A 12197-nucleotide genomic window follows, 5' to 3' on the forward strand; every position below is an offset into this window, starting at 1 on the left:
TCTTATGTTTAACAGAAACTTAGCATTACAATATATAACATACGTTCACTATTAAATTCACCTAAAATTTATCAGTACTAATGAAGTACTTTTATTGAAAATTGTTGTATTTATTTTTGTTCAATAACATAAATATTAATTCAGAGCATAATCTATAAAGTCAGGAACAATAAGCCTAACTATTAACTAATGGTTTACTGAGGTTGAAAAAATGAATATTGTAATTACTCTCTCATAATGTTATAAGTACACCATATACACATATAGTAATACTCCCTACACAAACCTCACGTACTTAACTCAAAATTTTAGGTCTAGAATAAATATAAAATTGTGTATTTTTTCAAGTACCCAATCTATACTGTAATTCTACAACCCCAAAATTTAACTCTGCTTAAAGATTTTTATGGAATTGTTTAGATTTATATTTCTGAATGCTACAAAACAACGTGACATGATACTGTGTACGTTTCTTAAACATTCAAACTTTTGTTAGATAATTCATGAAATTAATCATATCAGATATATTCATACAAAAATAAATTAGATACAAGAAGAAAGTTTCTGATTACAACTGAATTTCCTAATCAGCTATGCTTCATTAACTTAATGAAGACTACATTCCATGCACAAAAAATTATAATTAAATATAATACTTGAATGTGGAGGATTCATATATCAAGTTTCAAACTTTTCCTGCCACTACAATGAAGATGTACATAACTGATCAAACCTGCTAAGCTGACTAGTAACACCAGTAAACACTAGGTGGTGGCATTAATAAGCAAGATCACTAATAATCTTTAACTTTATGATCTCTTTTAGTTAAATTTTCATCTATGTAAATAACTTTCCTAAATATTTAGAATATTTTAAGTGTAGAAAAAGAAAATGTTGCTACTCTACTAAACAGAAACAGAGCAAAAAGCTTTAATATAATATAATATAATAAAATGCATGTGAATTTATGATGAAGTAAAGTTAGCCATCCGGTTACACAAATGTTTTTTGCACTCATGTAAGTTAATCCTCGCAAACCTTTCAAGTATGAATTCTAAAACATAAATATTACATAATTAACTAAAATATGAAAGAGATACCTAATACACTTTAACTTTCTATCTTAATAATATGTATCTAGGCGAGAGGCAAAATTAAGTGCTAGCAAGGTCAAAATGAACAAACAATGCTTCAGTTGTTTGATGCACTTGGTAACAAATATTGCATGCCAGTTTTAAAATAACAATTGGAAGATTGTAGTTTAAAATGAGTTCTTTCTATTGGTTATAAACATGCCAAGCAAATAAGTACATGTTGCTTGATATAACACATCCAAATAAAAAGGTGGGTGTGGTTACTATCAAATGGTGAGCACATATATTTTTCTGAACTCCAGTTGACCTAATGGAATTTGAACTAGGAATGCATAAATAGCACAGTACAAGTTTATAGACATATAGACACAGTGTGAAAGAGCTATTATTCAAGTAATAGAGACAAAACTAAAGCTCACTGCTGACCCTTCTACACCAGCCATGCAGTTGGTTGAAGCTAGTTACTTTGCCTATCATACTGCCCACAACCAAAGCAAATGCTTTGATCCTGCAGCTGCTTTGTGAGCTTTTCCCCTTTTGTGGTACCTGTTTGAAGTCACAATTTTGAGCTCATCACCACACCAACTGCCTCTGTTAGGGTGAGTTTATCTATCAAACCCAACAGTTGTCTCATATTCTCACTACATAGCTCTTATATGGACTTGTCAACACGAGTGTCATCACAGTCTTCAGAACCAATTCAAGTGCAAGTCATCCATGTAGATTTTAACCCTTTAGCTCTTTCACTAAAGCCTTGGTCATATCAATCCGACTTCGTGACCCCAAATTTTCCTTTAGAGTTTCCATACAATAACTTATATGTTTTGTGTATCTTCACAAGTCTCTTGCAGACAAAAATCATAATTCTTAATGAAGTTTTTTCACTAAAAATCTCTCTATGAATCCATGGAGTCAAAGTGTTGACTGCTCCAAGTGCAAAGCAATTTTCATACTATGACTGAAAATACTTTTCTTTATCTGTAAATTGTCATATTTCATTTGCACAATCTCTAAAACCTCCTTAATAAATTTCAAACTTTTCTCCCATAAATCTTTGTATTTTTATCTATTATTTTCTCTACCCTAACTCTATACGAGGTTGGTCAATTAGACCAACCACCTCGTAACCACCATAAAAAATACAAAATAAATCTGAATTACCCATTTTTCTTTCTAGAATGACTTCAAAATTGTAACATGAAACTACAATTGTTTATCCTAGTTGGCTTAAAGTTTGTAACAGTATACATCTGTTTCTACTTAAATTTTACTGTTTTATTGCCCTTTGAACCATGTCTAACAAATAATCCCACCACACGTCGTAAAGCACTTGGTGAATGTGTAGCTCACATTACAACATCAAATTACGTAGTGCGTGGGCTGAGTGCATACCTCATAAAAATTATTATTATTATTTTTTACCTAATCTCACCTGATAAGTTTCTAATTTTCATATTTTAGTTACTTTTATAATAATTAACACAAAATACACACTAAAAATAAGAAATACAGTACTTAACTGAATATGTTTTCTTTTGTTATTGACTATCAATGAAACTTAACCTTACATTTTTTATTAATGGTGTTATTGCCCTAAATAATTTTTTTATTTCATTAAATAATACACCTAAGAACACAGAATAATAACATGTAAAAAACAGACAATGTCCTGTAAATATCATAATTTTTCTGGCTTTCTAAGTGTGCGATAAGAGCCATTCAAAATTCAGCTAAGCTCATCAATGTCTTTCCCATGGGAATAAAATTTGAACTGGAAGCGAAATAGACTAATCTCTGTACAGAAAACAACATAATATAATACTTCACTTGATAGAACAAAACTTAATCCATATCCATAAAACCTTATCCATATGGAAAGAGCTAATACTTTTATTTTGTAAACAGTAATTTGTGTGCTCAAATACAGAAAGGAAAGCTGATGAGAAAGTATCGAAACATACACGTACACAGGGAGTGGAAAATGAGCTACTTTACGCAAGTAATTACATTTGAAGTAAGGATGTCAGATATTCTGATGGATACAATCAAAGAAGAAGAGTGAAATGAAAGCTGATACTCACTTGGTTTGGTGGCACTAGAAAACTGATTGTAGGTGAGAAGTTTGAATTAGGATAGCTGATGAAGAAAGTGAGGAACAGAGAACAGTGAAGAATCATAATCATCGATCCGTTGTGTTTTAAAAGTTTAAATTACTGACCTTGTGGTTAGTCAAAACAGTCTCCTTACTCTTATAACTATTTAAAATGTTCAAAAATTAAATACAAGTATCTACTCTTTTACATAGAAAGTGTATAACTAGGTAAGCAAAACTCTCAAAGAACAACTATTACACTATTTACCTAAGCAATGCAATATTTGGTTAAACAAGTTTCTTTTTGTATAACACAAATTTTTTTAACTAACTTGGTCAAACTTTTCCACCATCAACATTTTACAGATACTGCTTTCATACAGTGGTAAAATGTGACTGTGTGAGGTAGTTCCTGGAAAAATACCAGCAGCTTTGTGATACTGAATAACAGCTGAAAGCCCAATATTTCTTTGAGGAGTCAGATGCTGATGGTGATGAAGTTGATGGAGTGCTCGAAAGCTACGTGTTAAAGATCCTGAACCAAGATCTTTCAAAAGTTGGTATCGATGTGAATGTGCTTCATGTGTAGCCTGTTGTTGGAAGAGTTTTTCCAAGTCTTGTCGAACACGCTAAAACATAAAAAATACTTACAATTATCTTGTTATATTGCAGCAAAGAAACCATGTTATTCAAATTCTTTTTCAAAAACAAAACTAATTCAAATTTCAATTATTTGAAATTGTACAGATTCTAAAATTTTCTACATATTTCAAAAGCCATCATTTTGTGCATTAATTAGTTTCATTTATCAAGTGGATACACACTAGCTGCTAATACATGGTCATTATAGTGTTATAAATTTGTTATTTTTAAGCCTATGAACTTAAAATAATTAATTAGCATGTCAGATCATTGAAAAACCTAAAAAGAAAAAAAAAGTTTATTGTGCATATTTATTCACTACACATTGTGTGGGTGATTAAGTCCAAGAATTAACATTGTAAACAACACAAGTTGGATTATAAAACTGTAAGAATGACTTTCAGCAACATCAGCTCATGGCTAAAATTTTGTTTGATTTAGTGAAGATCGTTAGTGGACAGGGATCTCAACATTTGGCTATTTCAGGAGTGATAACTAATTGCGAGACTAAAAATTACATCTTGCTAGGTGTCCAGATTTCTTTAAGCAAGAATAATCTAATTCTTAAAGATTTTTTTTCTTGATTACTTTAAAAATATATTATTTTAGTTTTATACTTGTTTATGGCTTCATGAGTCATAGTTACACATAAGTAATTAGTGGCAACCAAATTTCAACATTTGATAAATCAAAATCATGTAAAGTGCATCTGTTGGGACTAATCAGTAGGTCGTGAATAATTGATGAGGAACATAGATGAATAACTGTTTTTTTTCTTTATATAATCTGTTATATGATCAGTCTACCAAAAGTTTTAGCACACTTACTTTGTGATAACTCTGCTGTGTATCTCTGAGCAGACCAATCTATAATAATAGTCTGTTAAATGTTGAGTTTAATTCTGGTTACTAATGTTCATTATTGAACTAATTTTGCTTCAATATTTACAATAGTAGAAATGATTTAGAGATCTACTCTCCTTCATCTATCTGTAATGCTTTCTCTTTCAATTCATCTTTTTTTATTAAGAATGTTCCAGTCATTACATTCCCATTACTACTAACCTTTTTTTTTATGCTACATACTTATTTTGAAATAAAAGCACTTGCTTTAGTCTATTAAGCAATCTTTTTATTGCATATGTTAATTAAGTTCAGATTCAAAATAATACACTACATTCAATACAGACTTTACAGCATCTGTAAGAAAGGCAAATCATTTGCATATTTTATTTTTATATAGTTCTTTCTTTATTATTCTGGAATAAATTTCAGCTAAATAAATTTAAGGTAGAACTAGAGTAACCAAATAACTGGGACTGTGTGAGTAAACAAAATCTTAAATTCAACCAGAGCCATACTTTACAGACTTGTTTTGAACTTGAATGAATCTGGGATTTTGGGGGGGAAGAGTTTCATGGATTGAGATCCCTCTTCATCTGCCCTAAAGGTTTATTTAAAGTGAATGTGGTACAGTTTTAAAAGTACATGAAAAGCAGGAGTAGGTATAACAAAATTAACCAATTTGTATCTGATCCTGTTGTATCAGACTGAAACAAAGGCTTTGTGAACATTGAGAAAAGCAGCTGCAGTGCAACAATTTACATTTATATATCCTTGACTATTGTTTTCGTTAGTCTGATTAAGTGGTCAGGTGTCTGTTCTTCCTAAAACTGTTTTGTATTTTGGATAGTAACTGACTATTCTCAATGAAGTGTAGTGATCTTTTAGTGACAATTCTTTCAAGTTTCCCTATTGTATTGGTTAAGCTTATTGGTCTACAGTTTTTTGGGTATTGTGGCAACTTGTTGGGTTTGGATATCATGAACACTAAAGCCATCTTGTATTTTGGTGGTATGTGTTCAGATCTTAAAATTAGGATAAAAATACTGGCTAGATGGGTATGCATTTTTATTGATCCTTTTTTACAAGCATATGTTTAGAATGTTATCTTTTCATGGAGAAATATTTTTTAAGTATTTTTGTGGAATGTGTTGTTATATAATTATGGTCAGGGATCATGTTTTCTAGTGTTTTTGTTATGCTAATGTTAACTGGAAATTTGTTTGTGAACCTAGGTTTATTTCTTGAGATGTAGTTGCCCATTATTTGTTTGTTTGTAGTTAAGCATAAAGCTACACAATGAGCTATCTATGCTCTGCCCACCACAGGTACCAAATTTCTAGAATTATAAGTCTACGGATTTTTTTGAAGGTATAAAAGGCATGGTGGTTAGGGAGTGAACATGTGTTTTGGAGGAAGACTTTCGTTTTTCGATCTGTTGTAGCTCGTTTATTATTATAATAAAGGATGGGGTAATTATTTTGTGTTTGATTAGATCTGTTTGTCGAGTTGATTTTTGTCCAGAATGTAGCTGAGTTACTGTCTCTGTGTGTGGAATTTTGTTTGTTGGGTAGTTTGGCTTTATTATATTTTGTTTTAATTTGGTTAGACCTTGTTTGTATGCATTTCTTTCTTAGTTTTCTTTATTCTCTGATGCTATATCTAGGATATAGGTGATTCCAATGGGCTTGTGTAGATGTGTTGGCATTTGTTGTTCAAGAGGATTTAGTTTGTTATTTAGGACCATGTCAGAATTTAAAATATAATTATTTGCCAGTTGTCAGAATTTAAAGTCTTTTAGTTATATTTCTTAATAGTATAAATATATACTGTGTTGTTGTTGGGCTTAAGATTCTTCTACAGTAGGTGTCTATGAATTATTAACAATAAATTCAACGATGAATAAACAGTATGCACTTTACTTGTTTACAAAATAATGTATATATATTCAGAATAAGTTAACGTATGTACAACAAAGTCTTCAAGACTATAGATATTATGGATGTATCATAAATACTATATATGTAGTTCTCTACTTCTTGTTAAATATCCACTTTGGCCAATTCAATTACTTTAGAACTTCAGTTGACAAGCCAAACTATCTTCTCTATTTCTATTACACTAGTATTTTCTGTGATTTGCTTACTATTGTGGCACGAGTTACCATAATTGTTTGGTCTTCTTTCTTTTGAAGATCCTACGTTTCTTTTGTCAAAGTGCACTCAGGTTGATTCAATTATTTTAGAACCACGCTTTGACAGAATAAAATTATTTTCTTATCTTCTTTTCCAGTGTTAGTTTCACTCTAACATATTAAACGTTAAGCCTATCACAACTATGGTACTTAACTTCACACCAACTTTATTCTCTTTCACTATTATCTGTTTATTTATGTCTGTCTACTGCTTCCCACTCATCTCATGCTGTTTATATCTATATCACCTAATCGTCTGTCCACCTTCTATATTCTCAACATCAATATATAACACGTGAACATCTCAACATCTATGTATTATTAACAAAACTTCCTACAATCATCTGCTTTTAACTCTTATTATAACAAGAACTAAACAATAATAAAACATTCACCCACAAAACTAAATTAATCAATATTATCTGAATGAAACAGTCTTTTATATCATGACAGACTATATTAAGGAGATGTTTCCCCATTTGTATAATGTTTTCTAAAGGCTTAAGCTTACGTTTCCTATCATTATTGTTATTCTAAGTCTGTTATTGTAGCTTAAAAGATCTAAGAGTAGTTGAGTATCAGTTGTGTGTGTCGGACTACAATATATGGCTGTAATAGTTATTTTAATATTTGAATTTGTAGTTATATCTCTTCCTATAATTTCAATGTTGTTTGAATTTATAAATTGGTGTAATTGTGTTATATTCATGTTTGTTTTATAAACAAAAATGATACACCTGGATTATCATTGTTTTAGGTATTGATATGTTCAGCTGGCCATATACAAATGGTTTTGATTTTGTATTTAATTTTGTTTCACTTAATATAATGAGATATGCATAATTTAATGAGGCTAAGGTTTGTAATTCTAATTTTTGGTATGGAATTCCCCGACTGTTACAGTGGAGGGTATTTAGTGCACACATTAAGTTGTTCCATATTCCTCCTTATCAGAATCTTGATCAATTACGGATTTGTGTAGTCTATCAGCACTGAACGTTAATTTGAAGTGTTTGTTGAATATTTTTACTAGTGTTTGCCTCAACTGTTTGTTTGTGAAACATTTTATTTTCTTGAGGGCAAAAATTATGTCAACTAGGCAAAGAACGAGGCTTTTTTTGTGGTTATGCAAGTTAATTTTACATGCTTGTGCATCGGATATGCTAGAGGTAGTTTTTGTATTTACTGGAGTTTGTGTGTTTATATTAGAGAGACTGGAGAAATTTCTTAGTGTGCAAGGGATAGTAGTTTTTAATGTTTGTGGATTTGGAAGAAGTGTTTTTGATTTATTTTGAACTATCTCATTTATGTTGATGTATTTGAGGTATCTTATATATGAGGTAATATGAATTCCTCCACAGTTGGCGCATTTGTTTTTTTAGTCAAGGGTTATGGCTTTTACTGCAGCATGTTTGTGACAGCATGATCCAACATAATGACAGTATCTTTGGCAGTTAAAACACTGGAACACTTTTGATGATTATGTAGTATGATTTTTTAACCATGCTGGGTATGTATATGTTATGTTTACAATTATTGAAGGCTATGTCTGGCCAAGGGTCTACATGCATTTTGTAATCCATGAGAATTACTGGTTTAATCAGTACACTACTCTGTGATAGTCTTTTAATTTCTTTGGTTTCAACACTGGGCCTACATTTCAGTATTTCTTTTGCTAGGTCAAGGAGTCTGAAAGAGTTTAGTATTCCTTCAGTTATTACTAAAGGTGGGTAATGAGAAACATAAAACACACTGTACACTAATGCATCTCAAAAGTATAAGCTTACACTGGAAGAGTTGGGTTACACAATCAATTCTCGTTATTCATATAAATCTTCTTGAAATGAACTTAAAACAAAATAAACATTACAACAGTTTCTAGTGAGAAAACTTTACAAATGGTTAAGTTAGTTCACAACATTTCATCCATTACTTGGAAGTCTTCCAGTGAAATTAAAAAATACAAGATATGTTTTAAACTGTTTTTAGGAGAATTACAGTATGAGTTTGAACAAAGCACATACTTGACAAGAAATATTTAAGTGTTATTGTGTTTAAAATTTAGTCATTTAATTTTTACATTATCTTATAATTTCACTAGTTATTATTTATCAGCATTACCAAAATAGATTTTCATACTCTTGAATGGAAATAATTATTCCTTTTATTATTTCAGTATAGTGTAATATCCACTAAAACCACTGTAGGACCCAGAGTTTTTACTAATACTTCTATTATCAATCAATTCCATTAAAATAGCATCTGTTAATTACTTAGTTGTTATATTTACCATACATGATATTTCTTTACTTAAGTTATCCTTTAAGTATGACAATTCATGTATCTAAATATACCTAATACCTTTTAAGTGAAATCTATCTCATGATGAGACTGCACATAAGAAACAGTGCTGCACTCTGGCTTCAATAGTACAAGTGATTGAGAATATTGATAAACTACTCCTTGACAGGATTTCCAATTCATCATAGGTTAAACCCCAGTTACCCATCAAACAGATAGGTAGACTGAAACAATTGGAGTTGCATTTGCTCAAGGACATAACAACGTCCTGAGAGCAAACCTCAAACTCTCAACATTCTGGCTACAAGTCAAAAGCACTAAAAGTTTGACTATCACATTTTACTGCTAACTCCTTGACTTGACTATGTATGTAAAAGGTATGGCAATAGCTTGTTTATAAATGCTACATACATTAATTTATATAGTCTTTTTCTTTTGCACTATTTTGATTAAATTAATTATAGGATATTTGTTTACAAGTATTAAACCAATCTTATATTAACTTCATATATGCATAAACATTGGTTTTTATTTACTTTCTATGTCTTCCTGCTACCAATGCTATAGCTAAACAGTACTGTGACAGAATATATTAATCTTTGATGTAAAACAAATAAAATTTATACAGCAGGGATCAAGGAACAGGTTTTTAATTGGGATTTTACATATTTATTGATCCTGGTATTGTGTTTTTCTAGGAGACCAGTTACAGAACATTGGTATAATTCTCCAAAGGGAATGTGTGTCTTTCTGTTTATAACATTTAGCCCTTTTTTACTAATTTGTAACAATGCTTGTTGTCATCTGTGCACTACTGTGAACTATACTATGAACACGTAAAACTTGAATTCAGGAGTCATGTGCAAACAATACGTTCTTATGTTTTGTAAATAGTGACATTTTGATTTTCATTTAAAACCAGTTTCCTTACTATTATAATAATTTATGTTATATTATAATTTTTATAATACTTTCCCGTACTATATTATTATTTGCTTTCATACTTATAAATGGTATTTTGTATTGTTAGCTAAATATACTAAGCTCACCAAAATGTAATCAAATGATATTTGTATTATGGCTGAAAAATCTAATTAAACAAAAAGTGTACCCAAGTGATGAATCAACACACTAACCATTACATTACAGGTTTTAGTTTTTCTTGTGTATGTATTGATTAACCCTCCCGACACAGGGTCAAAGGCCATGTCATCGCATTTGTTGAATTGCATTCAAAATTTCATTGAACTACTATTTTATGAATTTATTTTATGTAAGTTTGGTTTCAAATTGTAGATTATAATTCAAATTTTAATTGATTTCTTAATTTCAAAGTAAATATTAAAATAAAAATCCTAAATATCGATTTTTGTGTGTCAAGTGGTATGTGGAATGCAGCTTTAGTTCAAATTAGATGTTTGTGATGTCCAAATAAAAAGTCTATAGTTTCTTATGAATTAGATACTCTAATTACCAATATTGTCAAGCTAGAATGTGAAATAGGTACTTCCTATCTTTTCTATTTTCTGTGATATTCATATATTTATTGAATCATCCAAGGTGACCCTGCCCATCTCTTCAATTTTTGGAAATACCTGCTTATGTACACCTACTTTGCCCAATGACATATGTATAACCAACTGAAAGCTCAGAATGTTCCCCTAGTGGTTTTCTCAACCTCTGTGAAGTATTGGCACAACAAACCTTTTCTTTTCATGCTAGATTCCAAATGGTAAGGTAAGACATTAGAGAGCTCAAAAAATCACATTTTTTAGACCCAAATAAAGCTTAGTTACTAAACTTGATAAATTATAGTGGAATTCTGTGGTATTGATGTAGTAATTTATGATTTTTTATTTTGAAACAAATATATAAAACCTAAAAACAATTTTTTGTTTCGCATCCTCCACGTGTGAAATTTGATAAGGCTTAGCAAACAAGTACAAAGGTTGTAACTAAAAGAGATAATTGTTCGCTGTACTTCTTTATTACTGTTCTACGTTTTAAGAAAAATAAGTTTAAGAACTTATTTTTAAATAGTAATAATGTATTATACATACATAATGTATTATAACTGAAGTGTGACTGTATTTTACAAAATGCTAGCCCACTAAAACACAGCCAAGACAGGTCACTTTGTAAAGGTCAATTTTATATTCTTGGATACGGTAACATGAGTGCAAATGCGCCACCTCATTGCAACTTCTGTAATGTTAGCCAGGCATGGCTGAAAGGTCAATATAATAAAAATAATAAATATATATATAGATTTATAATGTTATGAGATTTAAGCTATTTAGATTAAACATTGGTGTTTTTGTGTTATAATCTGTAGTCATTCTAGAACAAAAAAAAGCATAATTTATATTTATTTTCTAATTTTTTATGATGGTTACAAGGTTGATCAAGAGATACAGTAGTGAAAACAACAGATAAAATATAGTTTTTTATAAAGATTTAACATGGGAAATTAGGAAATTTTCTGATGCATAAAAGTACTTTTAATCTTAAAATCAAAATCACTTTGCAGTCCACATTCAAAAAGAAAAAAGGCATGAGAAAAACATTACTTAAGAAATCTTAAAACTTAATAAAAAAATCTGATATTTTACGTATGAAAGCTTTGTAATGTTTACTGGTAATATGCAAAATTTTGTGAAGATACACTTCATGTTATAGCATGAAAACTATAACAAGTACAAAATGGTTACGAGGTCGGTTCACGGGATCGAGCCTGAGCTGAGAAAGTTAATAACATTACACATTTCTAGTCAATCTTTTAGTAGAATTATCTTCTCTAACTTCTTAGTTACTTTTCAGTTCTGATCTATGCAGTTAACTTATTTTAGATCATAACTAAAACTGGTCTGCAGTAATTTATTAACTCTCTCAACATGGACTTGATCATTTTGATTGACCTTGTAACCATGAAAGTATTTTAATGTGTATATTCATGAACTTTGACAAACTTTTATAAAGCAATACGTCTTTTATAAGAAAAAATATTTTTTTGTCCATGAATATATTGAGTC

The 12197-nt window shown here is 30.1% G+C and overlaps 1 protein-coding gene across 1 annotated transcript in view; it reads right to left on the reverse strand.

The window, feature by feature from the left end:
- Positions 1-12197, reverse strand: part of LOC106463044 (serine/threonine-protein kinase mTOR-like) — an 88315-nt gene that overhangs the window by 59565 nt on the left and 16553 nt on the right. Inside the window, exon 7 of the mRNA XM_013923014.2 lies at positions 3519-3815. Coding sequence (XP_013778468.1) covers positions 3519-3815 — 297 coding nt within the window. The remainder of the gene's footprint in view (positions 1-3518; positions 3816-12197) is intronic.

Source organism: Limulus polyphemus, unplaced genomic scaffold (genome assembly GCF_000517525.1).
Source record: "Limulus polyphemus unplaced genomic scaffold, Limulus_polyphemus-2.1.2 Scaffold1311, whole genome shotgun sequence".
NCBI classification, from domain to species: Eukaryota; Metazoa; Arthropoda; class Merostomata; order Xiphosura; family Limulidae; genus Limulus; species Limulus polyphemus.